This window comes from Canis aureus, chromosome 37 (genome assembly GCF_053574225.1).
Source record: "Canis aureus isolate CA01 chromosome 37, VMU_Caureus_v.1.0, whole genome shotgun sequence".
NCBI lineage: Eukaryota > Metazoa > Chordata > Mammalia > Carnivora > Canidae > Canis > Canis aureus.
Window position 1 is genome coordinate 3,116,722 of NC_135647.1, and position 23,618 is coordinate 3,140,339.

Genomic DNA, 23,618 nt, shown 5'->3' on the forward strand with positions numbered 1-23,618 from the left:
TCACTCAGAGTGGAGAAAGTACTTTGAAAATTGCAAGCAGGGGCATCTGGGTGGCTCTGTTGGTCAAGCATCTGTCTTTAGCTCAGGTCATGATCCTGGGGTCCTGAGTTGGAGCCCCAAGCCAGGCTCCCTGCTCAGTGGAGAGCCTGCTTCTCCCTTTCCCTCTGACACTCCCCCTGCTTGTGCTCTCTGTCAAATGAATAAATAAAATCTTAAAAAAAAAGAAAGAAAATCACAAGTATTGTGAAATCATAAAATAGTACATTTTTCACTATGAGCCCAAAGGAAAGCAAGCTATGCCATGTTTCTCAGTCCACTCCCCACCTGGGAAGAAGCCAGATCTATTTGGAGCCATGACCATAATCCACAGTTTTAGGACACAGCCTTATGCTACCAGGAGTGTCCCTCAGATGGAACAGCCAGGTGTGAGGTTAACCTGTGAGCCCCGGCTTTGCTGTAGTCAAAGTTCAGATCTCTCCAGCATACACCTCGTACATTCCTCCACCAGGACTCTGTCTCAGCTTTCTTTCCTTCCCTTCTCTTCTTGGTTTTTAAATTATGTTCACAACTTTCTCTTTCCATGGGTCACTGGCTTAACTGAGAGGAAACTTAAATCATCATTTCATGTACAAGTTACACTGCTAATGACTCTCCACATGGAAAGAGCCAAAGAGGAGCCATTTAATCAGTAACCATCTAGAATCTATTGTGGGAGGTCATCTTCTTCACTATCTAAAAAGGCCTTTTCCTTATTTAAAAAAAAAGTTTATTCTTTTAAGAATGCATAATAGTGTATGAAAATGTTAAAATCAAGTAAATCAAAAACCAATGCACTGAAATTTTTTTTGAATGTGTCAAGCTATTCAGATACAAATGAGAGAAAGAAAGTAAACACAACTAGCCTGAGCTGGTGTGAATAAATGACTGACCAGTCAGATAATTATTGTGACCTTCATTTGCTTATGTCTCCAGCCATCCACATATCATCCAATAAGTACTGTTGAGCATCTACTATATTCTAAAACCATAATGTGCATTGAGCATAAATCCAAGGATAATAAGCCACATGCCTTCCTACATGGAGCTTACAGAGAAAAGAGAGTGCTTAGAGAACACTATGATGAGAGTTATAAATGCAGTTGTAACAGCAGCTATGAGCAGCAGGCATTAGAGAAGCTGTGGCCTCCAAGGAGGGTTGTTCGTGGAGGGTTGCACTGTGCACAACCAATCTGCTAGAATGACCTCCCCTGCAGTCATGCAAGCACAGTCTTATGCGGGCACAGAGGTGGAGACAGGGAGGGCCTCCTGGGCCTGAGAACCACCCAGGACCTGGTGGCAGCCTCGGGAGGCAGGGGTGGGCACCCCGGGGCATGCGCAAGCCACCTTTAATTGCAAACAAAGGCTTTGGTACGTATTTCCATCGTTTCACACTCAAGACATTACAAACCCTACAGGCCTTAGCCCATTTATCTCACCAGGTGACTGCTATTTTTCTAAGGGCGTCCTCCAAGGGCGCTTCAGCTCTGGAGAGTTGGAAACTTGACAGCACCGTCTTTTCAAAACTCCGTGGGCACCACACGGAGATGTTGGGCTTGACCAGCCCGCTGGAGGGCCCGCCGCGCTCCCTGGGCTGCGAGCCCGCACGGTGCAGGGCGCTCGGGCACCTCTGTAGCCCCCCGGCCGGAGGGGCCCCCAGCCCACCTACCGCCGCCTGCGTGGGCTGCTGCTTCTTATTCCGTTTTGGCCGCAGCTTGGTAAAGTGCTCCAGCTTCTTCCCCTCCTCAGAGGGCAGCTCAGAGATAAACCCTGAGCTCCGTTTCTCTTGCCGGCCGGATGGGAAAGGCGGGTCTTCGATGTGAATCGGCACCTCCTCCAGTGCTTTATCCAGGTCAAACTCCATCTCTAAAATAAAGCAGAGCCCCCAGAAGCTTATTGGTACACACGGATGAGAGAATCCCATCGAGGAATTCTTTTTTAGGAATTCTATCATGGAAGAGCAAACACGTGTTCACAAATCCCTGAACTCTCCTTGTCCATAGTTACTCATGCAGAAGCATCCCTGGGAAGCATCCCTGGTCTGAGGTCCCTGCTAGGGGTGTTTCATGGTTACCAGGAAATGCCAGGCATCCCAAAAGAACTCACCGAAGGCTCTGGAAACGGGCCGTAGCATCCGGCTATGGATACTCTTCCTTTTGGACTTAGGAGTCATCTAGCAATGAAATAAAGAAAGCACTTAGGTATTCAGGGAAAACTTGCCTTTCAAACTTCAGAAACATTTCTGGGTGGGTGAGGGGGAGAAACATCTGAGATCAAATGTTTACACTCTGTTTCGCTTCTTTAGAAAGGTTGAGGGTCACACCTGACAGCCTGACTGAACCCACACATTTCTAAATGTTTACAGTGTTCTCAACTGATAACAGCCCTCTGCATTCTTCTTGGTTCCAGCCCCCATCAGTTACAGTCTATTTATATGGTGGAAAAGAACAATGAATGATACAGAATATAATTCCAAGCTGCACATAGGGATATTAAAATGGATATAAAAAACCAGGTTAAATGATTGTAAACATTAGTTGCTAAAAATTGAAATTGCAACTATTCACTACTCATTACCAGGAGGAGCATCAGAACATCCATGCAAGGCAACACCCCACTCTTCATCCCTTTAATGAGTTAAGTACTGTATTTCATTTCACACTTCTGCCAGAGATTTTGATCTTTACATTAGGGGCAGAGGCTAACTAGGAAAAAGTTGCCATAATTTAGAAGTTCGTATATGCCATCACTTCTTGGTAAGTCTTCCAACCTGTTAGCCTTTTGAATGAGACCCAAACACAAACCACCAAAGCATAAGCATTGGTGCCAACTATTGATTATGTAAAACCAAACCCAAGCAAGGGATTAGCTTCTCCTGTAATAGGACCACATGTGTGAAAGTGGGAGGTGGCCTTCCTTGGTTAATCACCTAGCAAAACAAATTTGAAGGAAGAAACTGAGTCATAAAGATGACAACAGCTCCCATTCAAGCTGACATTAGGAGTAGCACCAGGGACAGACTCATCAGGAGTGCGGCCCAGTGTCCCTCCCAATCACACCCTTTGTAATCAACATACACATGAATGGATATTAGGGATCTTTTAATTGGTTTGATATTGAAACTAGTATTTGTGTAAACTAAGAGATAACAGAATTTACTTTATAGTCTTTCATTAATAGGGTGTCAGATAAGGCTTTCTCAAAAAACATCCACAAGGTTGACAAACTCTCTTTGGTTCAAGGACTGAACCGATTCATACTGACTTTTAAAGCAAACAATTTTACAGTTCTAACAATTTTATGTCAGTTTTAATAACAATATCCTTTTGCTACTACTTATTATTGAGAGAAGAGGGAGAGAAAAGATGAGTGATTATATTTCAATCCAGACTGGTCTTCCTGAAATACACAATGAAAGTTTGCTCATTTGGTTCTTTCAAGGTTTGGTTAAAAGCAGACCATCTGGGGCACCTGAGTGGCTCAATTGGTTAAGCATCTGCCTTCAACTCAGATCATAATCTCAGGGTCCTGGGATAGAGTTCCCTGCTCACTGGGAGTCTGCTTTTCCCTCTCCCTCTGCCTGCCCCTCCCCCTGCAGGCATTTGCTCTGTCAAATAAGTAAAATCTTAAAAAAAAAAAACAAAAAACAAAATAAAACAAAACAAAGAAACCTGACAATCTGAGGGATATGTATTTGTAAAGCAACCGGCTTTGTGGGTTCAGTAAAAACACAATCAATCCAATGAAATTGGAAAGGGATCCACTCTCTGGTTGTTCTCCCCCAAAACTGGCCTTGCAATTGACTGAACAAGGTAGTGTACTGATGGGTCTATTCATAAGTGAAACCTCTAAAAAGAATTAATTTTCAGGAGACACAAACTCCCAAAATATAGTCTTTAGCATTCCATCCACTTTGTGTACAACCATGATAAATAAAAGGATCAAGCAGTAGCTTGGGATATAATTTCCAGCCAATTCATTAAGACAGCCACAAATAAATAAGAAGTTTTAAAATGCATGCAATGAGGATGTCTTCCAACATTTTTTCCTGTGACTCTTGATTAGATTTTATGGAAAGAGTGTTCATGGGAAAAAATAATTTGGTTCAAGTTTCCCTATATACCCTTTCTAACAGATACCAAATGTATGTAAAACATATGATTATGACATTTCAAATATATTACAATTCTAAATGAGGTAAAATATATATACATATAATTACATATAAAATACATAAATATGTAACATTTATAAACAATATAAAAATAGAGAGAAAGACATTTACAAACTGATGCCTATCTGTAAATAGGTGATTCAGTTTAACCTAATTTTATAAGAGGAATGTACAAAAATCATCAGAATTTTTGATGGCTGACATCAATCAAAGGGGAATTAGTTGGCTCTTGATTTTCTAATGCTTTAATGCTTTCCTTCATTTCATATGCTCTGTACAAGTGCAAATACCTCCTAATTGCATTTCACATAAAACTCTTCCACTGGAGATCCCTGGGTGGCGCAGCGGTTTAGCGCCTGCCTTTGGCCCAGGGCGCGATCCTGGAGACCCGGGATCGAATCCCACGTCAGGCTCCCGGTGCATGGAGCCTGCTTCTCCCTCTGCCTATGTCTCTGCCTCTCTCTCTCTCTCTCTCTGTGACTATCATAAAAAAAAAAAAGAATCAAATATTTAAAAAAAAAAAAAACTCTTCCACTGTATGTGATATTTGTTAGTTTTGAGTTTTTGACATTTGGACAGGGACAACAGACTTTCGCTAAAACAGGCAGGACTCAAAAGCAGACTAGTTTCTACAGTTGGTATTAAGAATGCAACCCAATTTTAGACATTTCTTCTGATGCATGAATGGTTTCATGATCTCTTTCTTACAGTTTAACGATGGAGAGGGAGAAAAAAGTGAATTTTATTTCTCTCGTATTTTTCTTTCCTTTCTTTCAAACTTTTTCTTCCTTAACCGTTTTACAGGGAAAGAAAAAAGGAAAAAAACTTGTTCACAGGATGCCTGGGATCCACTCTCTGGCTCAGTGGTTGAGGATCTGCCTTTGGCTCAGGCCATGATCCTGGGGTCCTGGGATCGAGTTCTGCATCAGGCTCCCCACAGGGAGCCTGCTTCTCCCTCTGCTGTGTCATTCCTGTGTGTCTCCCCTGAATAAATAAAATCTTAAAAAACAAACAAAACAAAACAAAACAAAAAAACTTGCTCACTCTTTACTGGCTTACTCCTATGATCCCATTACATATAAATCTAAAGCAAGATGAAATATGACAGTGAGCTATGATTACCTATCCAAATATATATTTAGGAACAAATATTCTACATTTCCCTAGAAATCTGGTTTATATGCCAGGTTGGTCCTGCCAACCTCTTCTCATACCTGTTGATTAGATAAGTTGCAACCTGAGGGAAAAAAAAAAAATCTAGTTTACCATCATCTTTAAAACTGTCAACAATCTTGTATCAAAATAAAGGGGTTGATTTTCTCAGACTGTTTCTTAGTCTTCATTTCCTGCCCTGGACATTTGTCAGTGAGTATTTACTGAGAGGAGAAATCACGAAGTGCCCCTCAGATGAAGAGAGTCAGCATCCGATGCAGAAGAGGTACACACACCAATGCACTCTTCACAGGTCAATTCATGGTTAACACTGTCCACTATTATTTTAGGTCTAGACAAAATTACTTTATCGTTCAAAATACATTTTGTTTTAAGTTATTTTCAATATTCACATACTCAGGAAATATGAGGAATAGTGTGTCAGATCTTTTAAAAATAACTTTAGAAGGAAAACTCTAAATGCAAGACTTTTTTCTCATCCTGACATCACAAAGTATCAATAAATCACCACCATGGCAGAGTGCAGATGAAACGCATGTCCCTATTCTCTAGGAATCTAAAATGTCCATTTTGCTTAGAAATCTTACTCATTTGATCCTATTTTTATAATGGAATTATAACCATTACTTTTCCACAAGTTATAGACTTACATTGGAACCTGACAAATATCACATTTTTTTCCTGTTAAACTCACTTTTAACATGTAATTCCTAGACATCCTTTTTTTTTTTTTTTAATGAGTTAAATTGGTTTTATCACCACAAAAATAGGTTGGAGAAGTTGCGTTGTTCATTTTATCAAGTTCGTGCAAAGAATAATAACATTCTCGCTCCGAGCTCTAGAATCCCTAATGTTCTTTTCCATGAGGTTAAAACAAACAAACAAACCAAAACAAAAACATGGTTGGTTAAAAAAAAAAAAAAAAACAGTTGGGAAATGGATTGGGAAAATTCTTCTAATACAAGAAGCAAATCCTGATGCCAATTTTCTACAGTCCTGAGAAGCATGAACCAGGAAAAAAAAAAAAATCTGGACATTTAAGTAATCACACTTTTTATTTTATTTTTTTTTTTTCATGAAGGGAAATGAAGGGAAAAACCACTTTTCCTCTCTTGAAGGGTTGGTACCCTCTTCATCAACACTCTGCTTGCTTTTAGGCACAGCAAGGATACTTTAAATTCATTGCCTGTTTTGCTAGCTGAACCATCTTGTAAAATCCAATCTTGTCTCAAGTTGCTGCCTGTTTCATGCGGGATCCACAGACAGATGACGACACCAAGTCTACGGGGAGACTAGCCAGGCAGCACACAAGCAGATGGAGCATGAGAATGTAAACTAGTACAGCCAGAAACTGCAGAGCCACCAAAAAATACTTACACTTGTACAGCAGAGAGTCTCCATGCAGCAAAAAGGAAGGAAAAAAATATGAATGGAAGAGAGATAAAGCAACAGCATTACAAGAAAAGGGGAGGGAGAGACATGGTTCACAAGCAGAAAAGCTCCATAAAAAGCCTCCATAGCAGAGGAAATAAGAAGGGGCCAAAAAAATATTATTGGCTTAACACAGCCAATCTAGCTTTTTATAAGCAGAAGCACAATTATAGCTTGAAAATAGCAGAAACTCATAGACCTGTTACCTCTTCTGTTAAGAGCATACAGAATGCCATCTACAAATCCCATGAGATACTGACCCCACTTGGGGAATGAAGACATCACCAGCCCCGAAGCACATTGCAGACAGAACACTAGGCAGACATTGGACAACCCCATGCAGGTTTTGGTTCTTGGGCCAAACTGATGGTCTCAGCAACAATGTGGTAAAGGTGTATCTCCAGCCATGTAGAAGCATTTCCTCTGGGGGGCTTTCTATATTATCCTATGCTCCCCAATGCACTTTAGGATGAAGTAGCTTTGAATTTTCTTTCTCCCTCTGTTGCCAAAGCTTTTCAGGAAAGGAGTTGATGCCAGGTTCTAAAACAGTTACCTATGCACAGTGTTATCGAGGCCAATGATACCTTATATTTTACTTTAAATTTCTAATGAAATAATTTTTTAAATCTCACTGATCATCAACAGTTGTTAGATCATCTTCTTAATGTCATGAAAATTTATAAAAGAGTTTAAAAAAACATAACAACAAAAAAAAGTTCAGCTATTGAACGTCAGGTTTTGTGAAAGCAAAGTATTGAGGGGTAGGGGAGTTGGGGGTATCTTTTCCAAATTTCCTGAAAACACACCCTAACGAAAGCTACCTCCTCCATCTAACTGGGCTCTTTTTTTCAAATTTCTTATTGTTTCTGTGCCAATTTTTCTCAATACACAACACAATGAAATAATGGGTCCAATCTGGGAATATGAGCGGTCTGGGTCTCTTTAGAAAAAAGGTGGCACAGGGGGACCTGGGTGGTTCAGTTAGTTGAGCATCTGACTTTGGCTCAGGTCACGATCTCAGGATCCTGGGATGGAGCCCTGCTTTGTGCTCTGTGCTCAGTGGGGTGTTTGCTTGGGATTCCCTCTCTTCTTCTCCCTCTGACCTTCTCCTATTCACATGTGCATGCTCTCTAAATTCATACATACATACAATCTTAAAAAAAAAAACAGGTGGCACACCAGTCAAAGACATTCCCCACAGCCATCACCAACATCACCGTTATCATTAGCATATTATCTGCTTATCAGGAAAGCTTCCATCAGCAATGTGCCAAAAAAGTCTCAGTCTCCAGACTAATTTCATACTTTATTAGGTAATTTTCTTCAAATAGATCTCATTTTAGGATTCAGTAAATTAGATTGAAAACAGCCTTGCTAGATAAAGGAGAAAAAGTAAAAATACATTTTTAAATATTCCTGAATTGCCTGAAATAAAGACTCCTGCTTCCCCTTTTAAATCCACATCCTCTCGAAAGTTTCCTTAAGGATATGATTATGGATACGTACACAAGTGAGTTACAGCTGGTGGTTAAGTCTCATGGATAATCTTAGACTTCCCTTCTTTTTATGAAAGGTTAGTTCAACAAGACAAGTGCTCTGTCCCAATTATCCACCTAAAGATCATTATATGTGAAGGTGAGGGACCTTTCAATTGGTTCAACTCCTAGAATGACAGGCAAGCCAAAAAAAAAAAAAAAAAAAATTCCTATGAAGAGGGAAACCATGGCAACAGATGACTCAACTTTTCAATGGAAAGAAGATCATTAGTTCATTCCTCTGCTCCTTTGGCACACTTTTTGCAACTCAGTTAACTATATTGACTAACTACTCCCACTAGGACAAGAGGAGGACCAGTGAGTGTTAAGAGCTTATCTTCTCTTCAGAGTATGTCTCATGTGCAAGGCTTTGGCATCTAAGAACAGAGCTCTAATCCTGAATCTGTCACTTATGGGGTTGTGGGACTTTGGCCAATGTTTTTGTAATGTCAAAAAAGTTTTGTAAAGTCAAAAAATGTCAAGTTGTTGTTGTTGTTTGTCTATGTGCTCATAGGCTGTTTATTTGTCCAAGAGTAAGGAGGAGAGAGGATGAGGAGAAAAACCGATGCCCCAAGGTGGTAGAGCTGAGGGGAGACATGAACAGAAAGGCTCCTCCTCTTTCTCTTGTATGGACTCCAGAGAACTCCAGCTTCATAGGAGACCTCTGAGGGTGGCGTAGGGGCCTCTAAGAGGCCTGGCAGTTGTCGTCTGGGGTCAAGATCCCCACAGGGGCAGGTCCCAGGTTCAGAATGGCTACACACTTGAGATAGAGCATGAACTGGGGTGGGGGGCGGGGGGTGGTGTGCGCAGGGCAGAGGGAGAGGGAGAAGCAGACTCCCCGCTGAGCAGGAAGCCCAATGCAGGGCTCTATCCCAGGACCTTGAGATCATGACCCTAGCTGAAGGCAGATGCTTAACCAACCGAACCACCCAGGCGCCCCCAAGACTAGTTTTCTAGTTCGTAAAATAATTTGTTGTGAAGATTAAATAAGATAAAATGAATATTAACTTCTAATAGTGCCATTCAATAGCCTCACAGTGCTTCTATAACTGGTAGTGATTATGAACAATAGTGATTCTATCATCTTTCCATTTCCTGTTCCCAAGATAATGACTGGGGGGTGAGGATGCATGTGTAAGCAGTAGGCTTATAAGAGCCAAAAGCTGGGAACAATCTAAAAGCTTTGATAGGGAAATGGATAACTCAAATGAAATACAGCAAAATGATGGAACAGCAGTTTTAAAAGAGGAAAAAAAGTTTTACGTGTAACAACATGAACAAATCTCAAAAGATAATAGTGAATGAAAAACACAAGTTTTAGAAAAATATGCACGGCATGATGCCACTTATGTAAATTCTAAACCATACAAAATAACACTAAATATTGTTCATGAATCCATGTATGTCTGAACATACAAAATAAACAGGAAGTGTCCCAACTCATGACAGTGGTAAGGGAAGGAGGAGAAGAGAGATTGTTGGTAGCGGTGGAAGGAGGCTACCACTTTATCAGGAACATTTTATATTATTTAAGATTCAACAAATATTTACTGAGCACCTACAGCTTACCAGGCAATCTTGAGAATGGCATAGCAGTAAATAAGGTAAAGTTGGGTCTCTGGGCTCCTAGAGTTTACATTCTGGTATCAAAAAAATATACTGCTGGGGCGCATGGGTGGCCAGTTAAGCATCCAACTCTTGTTCTCATGCTTGTGAGTTCAGCCCCTCAATGGGCTCTATGCTGAGCATGGAGCCTACTTAAAAAAAAAACACACACACAAGCAACTCAGGGTTGTTTTTTATGTGCAAGTATTTTATAAGCATTATGACTGCTGTGCCGTGTTTCAAGAGGAGAAACCATCTTAACATTTAGTAGCTCCAAAAAGCCAAATTAAAACAAAAACTTGGCACCATGTCTACCTTCTTCATCTTGTTTACCAAGAAACTCACATGTGAGAGGTTAAAAAAAATTATCATGAACCTTGATGGGGTTTACTCTATTTATACAAATGTCTTGGTAGTGATTTTAGCACTTCCTTCTATCAAAGCACAGAGATTGAGTGAACTGAACTACAGCTTTAATCCAGTGCCCCTCCCCCACAACACAGAGTTTATAGACTAGGGCACAAACATAAAAATGGAAGTACATGATCTATTTTAAAGAAGAATCCCTGAAATTAGATATATTTATTTTCATGAAAAATTTTTTCTATTGTCCTTATTTTCCCATTTCACGTTGAACTGATAAAAACTTTCCTCATGGACCCTCATGGCTCATGCGTCCACTTCTTCAACCAATAAGCTCTTCACCTACATATACCTGCTCTCCTCCAGCCAACTATGTATTCTATTCTCAAATTTCAAAACAAATAGTATAATACATGTGTGCTCTTGACATAGGTCCCTTAATTATTAACATTTTGTCACATTACTTCATTTAATTTCTTTCTTTCTCCCTCCCTGTCTCTAACACATATGCACGCACATTTTTGGTTGAATCATTTTAAAGTTTTTGACATCTTGACATTTCTCTTTCAAATACTCCCGCAAGAACACTTTCTCCTACAGAACCATACATGATGATCACACCTACTAATAGCAATTCTACAGTTTCTAATGTACACACTATGCTCCGTATTCAAATTTCCCCAGTTGTCCCTCAAATGCCTTGGAGCGCCCCTGCCTGTTGGATGCAGGATGTAAGGAAGAACTCACCACAGTGTGTCCTATGTCTCCTGAGTTTCTCTTCCTAGGGTGTCTTCCTCTCCCCATGACCAATCCTACTTTTCTTTTCCATGATTCTTTCTTGAGCAATTCAGGTCAATTGTTTCACAGACTTTCCCATATTCTCCATTTACCTGGAGATTGGATTCAGGTGAGCCATCACCCCCCCTCGCCCCCCCAACACTGCCACACAGGTGATGCTGTGAACTAATGGCTGAATCACAGGTGGCACCCACATCAGGTTGTTCCACTGTTGGTAACACTAAGGTTGGTCACTTGGTTAGGTTGGGACTTCCAACCACTTCCTTATAAGGTTACATTTTCCCTTGGTAATTAATAATACATCTTTGAAGTGATACTTTTGTTTCATGGTGATGGCCCCATTTTCAAACAACCATCAACAATCCTTGCCTGAATGAATGAATACAACAGAGGCTACCAAATTGTACCTTTCCGCTTCTATCATCATTCCTACATTTATTAGGTACTGTTCCCCTGCAAAGATCAACTATTCCTTAAAAAGTCCTCTGTATCCTCTCCTCTTTTATTTTCTTGGTATTGCTATGGACTTGTAGATTCTTAAAAACTAATTCAATGTATCATAAACTATTACTGTCCTTATTCTTTTTGGTGCCAGAGTGTCCCAGGGGAAGCCATTTCAATCTGGACTTTGTAGCCTTTGAAATGATCCCATTGGAGTTGGAGCCAATCCTTGCTTTTTGATACAACATATGCTAGGCTCACCTTGTGCTTTTCTGTGCACTTTTAAAATAGATAGGGGTAATCTCTGTTTAATGTAGGAGGTTACAAAACTTAAATATTTCCTGCCAGATTTTCAGCTGAGTCAATGCTCAAGAGGAAACCAAAATTTAATCATTCTTCATTGATTTATACCCTCAACTATCTAACCAAATAGTGTGGTTTAAGTATCTAACCTTATGTGTGGTTTAAAAAAGCAATTTCTAAAAAAAAAATTAAAATAAATAAAATGATATAAAGTAATTTCTATGCATTTCTATTTTTAAAAAGTTGAGCTGGTATAGAGCTCAATGAGAAAAAAAAAGATTGCCTAATCCCTTCTATAATGATGGTTGGACAGGAACAAGTTTTAAACTCTAGGGAGGGTAGGGGTACATAAGCCATAACTCTGAGACAGCTGCAATAAATCTGTGGACAAAAGGAGAACAATACGTAGAGATTTAGTGAGATTTAGTGGGGCTATTTCCCAGTGAACACAACATTAAATTCAGCTATTCATATCACCCTTATTAACTTTCACACCCAAAGTCTCATTTCATATAAAAGTTAAAATGGCATCACGGTGTTAAAACAAAAGCATTCAGAGAGCAGCCCTGATGAGAGGCTATTGTGAAAGTCACAGCAAGGAATGATTTGTACATTAATGTGGATCCCTTCCTTAGCTTCCAGATCTGTGTTTGTTTCTTTTTTTTTTTTTTTTGATGCGAGAAAATTAAAAATCTTTATCTTCCTAGCTCTGTCCTGTTTTCTCCAGGAAACAGTTAATGGCTCACTTTTCAATCATTTGAACTCTTCTTGCAACTGATGCCAAAGTGAAGTTTCACACTTGAATGTGAAAAAGTAGCTATAAAAAAAAGTAGCTTTAAAAAAGTAGCTATAATTTAATGCATTTTCCTTAAGGGCTGTCCAAAGAATGAAAGCACTTGGTACTGCTTTCAAGCAAGTATTTTACCTTGAGAGCCCGTGTTGGTGCTGCTGGGCACAGAAGCATGATGCTTATGAACACAAGTACCAGGTATGGTCCCCTTGCAGTGTTATTATAAAAAAGCAAAGTTTATTTGCACTATTAAGTGCAATGTTTTGCATTTTACTGCACTATTAAGCACAATGTTATTCTAATAGTCATGAAAAGTTGAGTAACAATTTGCCTTTTTTAATTGCAAAAGAATAAATAAATAATGAGGGAGTCTTCACCAAGTATTACCTTTGAGAGAGATATTTAAGTCTAGATCTTTGGAAAGTCCATGTGAAAATGGAAGGCAGGAATGAGGCAATCAGGAGACTTAAAAAAATTCGCCTTTGGAATGGACATCAGGGCTCAGTGTCACCAAGATGAATAATCAAACTTAGCCTAAAATGCTTAATGTAACACATTTACTCTGTCCATAGGATTTTATCCCTATAAAGATGACAAAAATTAATTATTTCTACCACCACCACCAAAAACCAGATTCAATCCTATAACAAAATGGAGCACCTGGGTGGCTCAGTTGGTTAAGTAAGCATCTGACTCTTGATCTCAGGGTTATGAGTTTTTCAAGCTCTGCATTGGTACCACACTGGGCATAGAGCCTACTTAAAAAAAAAAAAAAAAAAAAAAGCTTAAAAAAAAAAAGGCTTTAAATCCTTTAAAAATTTACTCTACTACTGGTTTAAAAATCTTGAGTCCAGTAAATCCCACTGGTGCTAGTAAAAAGAATAGATGGTGGTTGAAGGGCTGTAGTGGTCAATCAGCAATCAGGAGATGTGGTTCTGACTGGATCTCCAAGTTCTTTTAAGACTGACTCTTCAAACTCCTTGTCCTACATCTTCAACCTCAGACTGAACTTAAGGTAAAGATGGCTTACCACCCAAACTCTGTAAAAACCCGATCTGGTTTGGAAACCAAGATCTTTGTCATGTTTGGTTCAACTGCGTTTGATTAACATCCCTTCTGAATAGACTCTCCAGTGAGATTCTTAAAAGAGAATGGATTCTTAAGTCATCTCTAAATTACAGATCCATTCCTTTGATAATTATTTGCTCACAGCCTTCAGTCATCCTTATTAACACAGTCTGCTTCATCTATGAGGAAATATGTCAAAAAAACAAGGTGATCTTTTTTGCCCCTTGTGATTTTTCATTGGCTTTGGTTTCATTTTAAAGTGAGTTAACTATATGCAACCCAAGCTACAGAGAACACTTAGATAAACAGTCTATTAGACACTCCTTAATGTGCCCACTATGGTGTTGTATTATAGCTAAAGAAGACTGGCTTTCTAGAGCACATGGGTACAGTCTTTACCTGTTGTTCAATATTAACTATATAGCAAACCCTACACAAATGCCTTTCGAACGTTTAAGATTTCAGTATCAAATAACTGCATACAGGTGGCCTTTGGAGATTTCAACAGAGTACTTGCTCAAGGGCTGGAGTAGATTTGAAGCTGCTTGGTTGCAGGTATCCACCCTAGAGCTCAGCTCTGATTAGGTGGTCTTCTGAGCCAGAAAAATGGTCATGTAGATCAATTTTGATAATCAGATGTTAGGTCTGAAGCTCTGGCATGAGTTTGGCTAAGGCTCCCCCTTACCCAACAAGCAGAACAGAGCACCATGCAGGCATAACTAGGAACTGATCCTGAACTTTGCTATAACTTTCTTGTGTTATTTTTTAACCTCTCTTTAACTCTGTTCACTCACTTTACCTATACATTACTAAAGGTGCCACCTAAGTAGTTTCTCAAGGAAAGCAGTACATGTATAACTCCAAGAAGCAACTATATGAATGAGGTTACACAACTGAAACTAAAATTAATAAAAGAAATGCAGTTATATCTGGAGTGTAGAAGTCATTTGTTTTTGGTCTAGTTTCCAAGTGTGGTTTTCAGTATGAAAGTCAGTAGGAGAATTTTCGGCAAAATATGCATCAAAGGTCAAAGCTAAAAACCATTTACGTTAGATTTTGATTTTGTTAAGGAATAGGCTAGGGGTACCTAGGCGGTTCAGTTGGTTAAGAGTCTGCCTTGGGCTCAGTTCATGATCCCAGGGTCTTGGGATTGAGCCCCATGTTGGGCTCCCTGATCAGTGGGGAGTCTGATTCTCCCTCACCCTTTGCCCCTCCCCCTACTTGTTCTCTCTCTCAAATAAATAAAATCTTTTTAAAAATAAGCAATATATAAACAAGCTAAGAGATCTTTGTGAGCTCTACAAGACTGTGATATGGCCTCCAGCCTCTTTGTCACACCCCTCTATACCTGCCATACCATAATACCACAAGAGTCCCTCAACCTGGATGTTCTCCCCTCAGTCTGAGCCTCTGTGTACACTCCTCTCTGCTACATTTACTTACTCATTCTCCCAGCCAACCTCTCTTCAAATACCATCTTTCACTGTGCCAATAGTCACCGAGGGCCCACTGTGTGCCAGGCATGATGCTCAGAACCTTCCTCCAGGATGCCTTCCTTGAAAACACCCTTCCCCCAAGGTGGGCTGGGCACCCCTTCTCTGCTTCCAGGGCAAACCACACACCCTCGCAGAGCACTCTCCCACCACATCTAACATGTCACTCTATTCATGTACAACCGCCTCAAGCCAAAAATGAGCTGAGACCCACTGAGAACAGCAAAATTTGTGTGGGAGGGAAGGAGTGAATCAGGACCAAGAAGTAAAAGAAACAAAGCCCAAATTAAGGCTGCATACAAGAAACTATACTTCTGTAGCCCCTGAACACTTTTTAAAAAATATTTTATCTATTTATTTGAGAGAGAGGGAAAGAGATAACAAGAGAGAGCATGAGAGGAGGGCAGGGAGACATAGAAGCAGACTTCCCACTGAGCAAGGAGCCTGACACAGGGCTGGGTCCCAGGACCCTGAGATCATGACCTGAGCCAAAGGCAGATGCTTCAATAACTTGAGCCAGCCAGGAGCCCCAGACTGACCTGCCTTGTATATGGAATGTATTTATGTCACAACCTAATGGATGTACATGTGTGTATAACTGAAGCAAACACGCAATGTAATCTGGTACTTCATATTCACACTTAATGTTTCATTTCTGAGGAGTGTCTTTAAACTCCTGGTCAAAACCATCCCATTGATTTGATGAGTCACCTGTGGGATGTGACAGAGGATTCCAAGATGCATTCTGTACTAATTCAAGCCTTTCTGGATGACCTCATTTCGGTGGCAGACTCCCATCTTTCCAAACCTAAGCAAACACGTGTGTGGGATTTACACGGATGGTAGTGCTGTGGAAACTGGCTTTGCCACTTCTGCCTTTCAGCAGAGCAAACTTGGTGGGGGATGTCTTGGTTTCTTTGCCTTCCATTTCCAGCAAGAAGCTGGGAATATCGTACACAGTGGATGAACAATAAGCATCTATTAAATGAATAAATGGCCTGCTAGTCTATATTTTTAGTTCAAAGAGTCATTCGATAGCTCATAACCAGCTAAGAGTTCATGAATGAGAAATGCTCCTGTATCCTCCCTGGGCTCCTGTGCCAGCAGATACCTTGTTCCTGTCTCTGTCTCTCCCCCTGGGTAAGCAAGCCCCCTTGAAGGACCGCCCACTTCCTTCTTCTTTAGACAGACACAAACATACATACACACATACTTAGTATCCAAAGACACTGTGTTCTTTCACTATTTGAATACAGTCCTTAAAGAGGACATCTTTCATCCTGCAGGGATCTGACCTTTGGTCTCCACTGGCAAGCAGTGATAATCTGGAGCTTTCTGATGGAAGGAAGAGGTTGTCAAAACAAATGCGCATAGTCCACAAACATGAGGTTACTAAAGTTGCAAAGTGGAACTGATTTTAGAGAAATTATCAAATACTGGTTCTACTGTACTATCCCAGGAGTTACTAAATCTGTGATTGCTTATAAGGGACTTAGCTAGTTAGCACTTTACTAGAAAATGTCCTGTTTAAGGAAGTATAAGTAACTCCTCTGTCATCTATAACCCCCCCCCCCCATGTAAACAATGGTATGGTTTTGGTTTGTTTCATCAATCCACAGGCTATTAGGGTCATTTGCTTAATTTAATTCATGAGGGAAACCAAAATTATCTTTTATATTTACCATTACATGTTAGAATAGAGCTCAGAAGAATCATGATATCCTCTGCAAGTCAGATGCCCAGTTTTGATGCTGGTTTTGGAATGCCCTGACTAGTCACAACTAGTTAATGTTCTAAGTTATTTTATGGTGCCAGTTAAAAATTAGAAGATTAAGAAAACTGTCAGCCGCCAGGGAATGGCAGCCTCTTTAGGGATTTGCAGGGTACCCCTGGCATTTCCACAAAGGACTGCCACAAAAATTACTAGAACTTTGAGAAACACACTACCTGCTCTGGCTGAACTATACAGATTGTGCTATAGGTTTGAAAATTAAAATGTGGAAATTAAGAGGTTTTCTTGGGCTGCTTTCCAGTGGTTATAAAGTCAAACCTCCATTTCCCATAATGATATCAATAAGGAAATGACATTACAGAATAAATAAAATCATAAGAAGAAGCCAATAGGGCTTGAACACAGTGCAACTAATTTACATGAGGTATCGACTCAATGAACTATACTTGGTACTGTTGTTAATAGATTAGTTCAACTAATAACTGCTGATACTTGAAAGTGGGGTGGGGTTTTTTTTTGAGGGGATTTGTTTTTAAAAAGTATTTTGACCAAGACAAACAGATCTTCACTACATTTTAATCTGTATTAAAAGGCTTAAAAATTAGGGGTACCTAGGTGGTTCAGTTGGTTAAGCATCTGCCTTTGACTCAGGTCATGGTCCCGAGGTCCTGGGATCAAGCCCAGGTCAGTCTCCCCACTCAACAAGGAGCCTGCTTCTCCCCCTCCACTCGTGTTCTCTCTCTCTCTCTCTCATGCTCTCTCAAATAAATAAAAACTTTTTTTAAAAAAAAGCTTAAAAAATTATATATTAAAATTTGAGGCTGAATTTAAGGGAAAATAATTGTTATTTTCTCATTGAAAAAAGGATTCACAAGATGTACTAATAATTCAAGCCTTTTAAAATTCTTTTCCAAAGAAACAGCAGTAAGTAGATGAACTGCTCCTTTGCATGAATATCTTTTGATTTAAAACTGGTATGACACTCATTAAAATAAATGAAAGAATTACACACAATTAGTGAGTTAGTTATACTACAGAGCAGACACTGGCTCTTCACCCACTTGGCATGGGATCCTAAATGCTGAGCTTCTGTGATTTTTTAAAGGTGGTAAACTATATATAATGATAAATTAAATACTGAGAAATAACTAATCAGTAGAATGCAAACAGCATCCTTCAATACCCCAAAGGCCAATGACAAAGTGAAGTTGAAAGAGACAGCTGGGAATATTGATTTCCTAAGAGCACCTGATTGCAGGAAAGAACAGATGGTCTACGGACAATCAAGAGGCTAAGTAAATACACGTTTCAGCATGACATAGAAGGCATGTGTGTTGGGATTTTAAGTATGTAGGAAAGCTAATTAATCACTGTCACCAACAAAATAGCACATGGAAAGACAAGTAATATTCCAGGTAAGCCCAAAGTGGGCAGATTCAAGTCTACCAATTGAGCATGTCAGATTTTTGACCCAGTGGTTTCCAATAATGTTTAAAACCTAAAGGCTTAGGTTATGTTTATACAGCACATTTCTTTCATTTGGGTTCCTGTTCACATGTCAATTTAATCTGAAATTAGTAAGCAGACGTGTTACACAAAGCAATGCAAGTCTAATTAAATCTAACTCAAGATTTAATTCTGGATGTAAGAAATATGCCATATATGACATCCATATACTATGATACCAAACTGCCTGCCTTTGGGTGACCTCAGGTCACTTGGACAAGTTGCTTAACTTGTTCTATGCCTTGTTTCCCCACTTGTTCTTAACTGTTCTATGCCTCAGTTTCCCCACTTATAGACACAAGATAGCAATGATATCTACCATTCATAGGTGATTGTTTAAGGACTGAACTGCTTACTCTTCATAAAGAGTGAAGAATAGCACCTGGCACATTATAGGGACTTCATCTGTGTGTTAAAGAAATGAACACGACTTTTTAAACCATCTGATTTTCTCCTTGGAGTAAAGTGACATCAGAACCTCTGGGGCTATGAGAGTGGACACAGGCTGGAAGTCTGCAGGTTATTCTGATGGCTCTCATTCTATCCAGGCCCTCCTCCCCTGACCGCCACCCCCACCCCCACCCCGTGATTCCCATCATATGAACTAGATAACCTCTGAGTTTTTTTCTTTTTTTAAAGATTTTATTTATTGATTCTTGAGACACAGAGAGAGAAGCAGAGACATAGGCAGAGGGAGAAACAGGCTCTCTGCAGGGAGCTCAATGCGGGACTCGATGCCAGGACCCTGGGATCAAAGCCTGAGCCAATGGCAGGTGCTCAACCACTGAGCCACCCAGGCACCCCCTCTGAGTTTCTTTCTAGCTAAAAGAAAAAGAGAATAATTTGATTGAAGACAGTTTTGCAACTCTGCCCTTTTATTTAAAGAAAACTGCCTTCTCCTTCAACAATTATGAAACTAAGATTGATGAGAAGGTCTCAGACATCCCCCCCAGTGGGTATCAGGGCCTGTCACACCACTCATTCATCCTTATTTCAGCCCTCACTTGGTCAAAGAGTAAGTTTAGGAAATCAGTCTATTGGGACACCTGGGTGACTCAGCGGGTGAAGTATCTGCCTTCGGCTCAGGTCATGATCACAAGGTCCTGGATTGAGCCCTGCATCAGGCTCCCTGCTCAGTGGGGAGTCTGCTTCTCCTTCTGCCCCTGCTCTTCTCCTTCTTCCCCCTGCTCATGCTCTGTATCAAATAAATAAATAAATAAAATATTTTTGAAAAGTTTTTTAAATAAAGAAATCAGTCACATAGATGATTGTTTCCATCTTCAAAAAGGCAATCCTTGAACTCAACTAATATAAATTTCTACCTCTAATTTATAGCACTAAACCTTCCTTAGTGTGATTATAACTCCTCGTTCTTTAAAGAGATATAAGGATTGAAGTGGAACTGACTTTTGGACCAAAGAGAAATGGAAGAAAACATGAGACAAGATATCTGGGGGTAGGGGGAAAAAAAGAGATGCCCAGATTGCCTACTAAGTTTGTTAAAGAAATGTTCAAAAATAGATTTAGCAGATGTCATGAACATCATAGGCAAAAACTGCCAGGATCCTGAATCTGTAAGTAGAATTGCTAAGGAGGAGGTTGGTAATGAGTCCAAGTTTCTTTGGAATGCCCTAGGCAAAGTGTCACAGGGCTCTGGGGTATCAATAAACATTTTAGGTAATAGTAAACTTACAGCATCACACTCAACAGTGCTCTTGCTGTGTGTATGACACAAATTCTACCTGCTGGAGGCTCACAGTTCCATGTGGGAAAGGCTGTATCCATGCATGGATGCACTTGTTCTTCTGGGACCCTTTCACACAATACTTAACCTGTGTCCTATCTTTCAGGATCACTTAAGCCGGAAATGCTGCCAAGGAATATGTACACATTCATTCATTCATTCATTCATTCAGAAAACCAAAACAGATTAAATCTCTCTCCCTTGCAAATACGTTCTTCAGACCTTTTTAAAATAGCACCATGTGAGGACCTGGATATTTGGTAATAGATATCAATGAGAAATACAAGTGATTTGCCACTTTGATTTTGAGAGATGATAGGAGGGGTAATTTTAAAAGGTGAAACTAATTTTCAAATTAGCTCTGGATTTGTGCCACTGGCTTAGGGTATAAAGTCCAAAGCTGAGAAAATGGATTCTCTTTAGGAAAGGGATCCCTGCACTCAGAAGAGCTGCCACGGCGTACACTGTGGGTGGCTTGGGATCGATGGTCAGGCTGAGGGTATTGGGAAAATCATTACAGTACAAATCCACTGATGTGCACTTTCTCCACACAAATGTTCTTTCCCATTAAACTAACAGTAAACTCAGCTCTGGTTTTCTGCTCCTTAACAAGTAATTAGCTGAGTTAAAACAATGATGAAAGAATTAGTTGGAACAAAAAAATGCTATTTTCAAATTCTGCCCATGTATTGCTCTTTTATAGAGAGCTCCATCCCATGTTTCTCTGTTACCCACTCATACCTAAGGCCCTGCTCCCCCCACCATTCAGCAGGTGCTCAGTCAGGAACAGTCCTCAATGCTTGCCTCCATGGTGGTCAGAACCAGAAAAAAACCACCCTTCTAACTCAGGCCATCCTATGAGCCTGGTTCTGGGAAACCTCTATTTATGCTTCTTAGATCACAGCAACAGGAACATTTTTATAAAATGGAAACCATCCCGTGTTGGGTATGCTTGCAGCATAGTTTTGCCCTTTGCTCCTGATGGTGGTTCTGCATCTCAATTTTAAAATATAACCTGCAATTTAAAAAAAGGTACAGGGGCACCGGGGTGGCTCAGTGGTTGAGCATCTGCCTTTGGCTCAGGTTGTGAATCTGGGGTCCTGGGATCGAGTCCTGCATTGGGCTTCCTGTAGGGAGTCTGCTTCTCCTTCTGCCTATGTCTTTGCCTCTCTCTCATAAATAAATACATAAAATCTTAAAAAAATAAAAATAAAAAAATGGTACAGACTTCTGATCATCAGATACACAAGTCCTAGGAATGTAACATACACTGCTCTAAGTATAGTTAGTACCCTACTGCATATCTGAAAGTTCCTAAGAGTAGATCATAAATGTTCTCACAAAGAACAAAAAGTTTGTTAACTATGTGTTATGACAGATGTTAACTAAATTTACTGTCGTCATTTTACAATATATATGTATATATATCAAATCATTATATTGTATACCTAAAAGTAAAACAACACCAAGATACCTGACAGAAAAAAAAAGAAAAAAGATACCTGACAGGCTCAGTCAGTAGAGCCTATGACTCTTGATCTTGGGGGTCATGAGTTTGAGCCCCACATTGGGTGTAGAGTTACATTAAAAATAAATAAGTAGGGATTCCTGGGTGGCACAGCGGTTTGGTGCCTGCCTTTGGCCCAGGGCGCGATCCTGGAGACCTCGGATCGAATTCCACGTCGGGCTCCCGGTGCATGGAGCCTGCTTCTCCCTCTGCCTATGTCTCTGCCTCTCTCTCTTTCTCTCTCTGTGACTATCATAAATAAATAAATTAATTAATTAATTAATTAATTAAAAAATAAATAAGTAAAGAGGGTCTTGGGTGGCTCCGTTTGTCTGACTCATTATTTAAGCTCAGGTCATGATCTCAGGGTCCTGGGATGGAGCCCTATGTGGGGCTCAGTGCTGGGCGTGGAGCCTGCTTAAGATTCTCTCTATACCTCAGGATGCCTGGGTGGCTCAGCGGTTGGGTGCCTGCCTTCGGCTCAGATCGTGATCCTGGGATCCCGGATTGAGTCCCGTATTGGGCTCCCTGCGAGGAGCCTGCTTCTCCCTCTGCCTATGTCTCTGCATCTCTTGAGTCCGTGTCTCTCATGAATGAATAAATACATACATACATACATACATACATAAATAAATCTTTAAAAAAAAAAGATTCTCTCTGCCTCTCCTTCTTGCCCCTACCCCTGCTCATGTGCACTCTCTCCCTTTCCCAAATATATAAATAAATCTTTTTTAAAAAATAAAAAGTAAGTAAAACAAAGAGTGTTATATGTCAATTGTACCTTAATAAAAAATAAATTTAAAGAAATGATTTTCTCCTCTATTCTCACCCCACCCACTTTAAGAACCACCTTTTTCTTTCACATGACAAAACCCTAATCAATCATACAAAAACAAAGTTTACACAATGAAACACCATCCTTATAGTGGCTAAGCTAGTCTTTCTTAGCCAACACTCTCAGCCTAAACCACATAACTTATAAATGCAACAAAATACATATTACTAACTCACATTTTCTTTACTCTTTCTGAACTCACACATGACCAAACAATTCTGGCAGAAAACGTGACATGTAGAGTTAATTTTGATTTTAAACCTATTTCCTAAAAAAACAAAACAAAACAAAACCTTATTTTCTATAACATACTTATTTTTTGGGGGGTTAGCCTAAGAGCTTACTGAATAATTACCCTGTGTTAACTTCGATTGCCTCAAGATGCAAACAAAGTAAAAACACTAAAGAAACATTTTACAATATACTGGACAAGCAAGTTATTTAAAAACTTGACAATTCCTCCTACATAGAGTAAATAAATACACTTGTAAGTTTACATAGTTGTATAGCAAATTATCTGCCATCATTAGCTCTACTAGAATGTTATTTGAAAAAGTAGGATTATATTTCTGACTTTCTTTGCTAGCCTCTTTGTATATGATAGGATTTTATCTGGAGGGTTCTCAATTATTTTATTCACCAACTTTAACAGGTAACAATGGCTTATAAATAAGAAACTACTTAAAGCATTATCTTTCCTTCTGGACTAGAAAAATAATAGTGGGCACCTCAGATCCTTGGTTTTGAAAGTTAAAAACAAATATCATTCCTGACATGCCTGAAACTAAAAACTACTAAAATTATTAGTAATTGTAGAAACATTTGGGCAAAGAAGTAGCCCAGATGTTATCTCAGCAGCACTCTCTCAGATTATGAGGAATTCCTAAAAGATGAATTATTTTAGTGAAACATAAAAATATTGAATACGGAGGCACATATAACTGTTATAATGGTAAAGTAAAATGTAACTATGTTAATAATACAAATTCTAAAATAATGAAATAGGAACCTAAGTAAAATTGCCCTTAGAGCAGAAAAAATTTATCAGCAAGCTGAACACTCTAGTTATGTGGCCAGATGAATA

The 23,618-nt window shown here is 39.6% G+C and overlaps 1 protein-coding gene across 5 annotated transcripts in view; it reads right to left on the minus strand.

The window, feature by feature from the left end:
- Positions 1-23,618, minus strand: part of CARMIL1 (capping protein regulator and myosin 1 linker 1) — a 312,186-nt gene that overhangs the window by 38,716 nt on the left and 249,852 nt on the right. For all 5 annotated transcript variants that reach the window (XM_077886140.1, XM_077886138.1, XM_077886139.1 and 2 more), the window contains exons 30-31: positions 2,143-2,209; positions 1,706-1,902 (exon numbers count right to left, since the gene is read on the minus strand). In XM_077886140.1, coding sequence (XP_077742266.1) covers positions 1,706-1,902; positions 2,143-2,209 — 264 coding nt within the window. The remainder of the gene's footprint in view (positions 1-1,705; positions 1,903-2,142; positions 2,210-23,618) is intronic.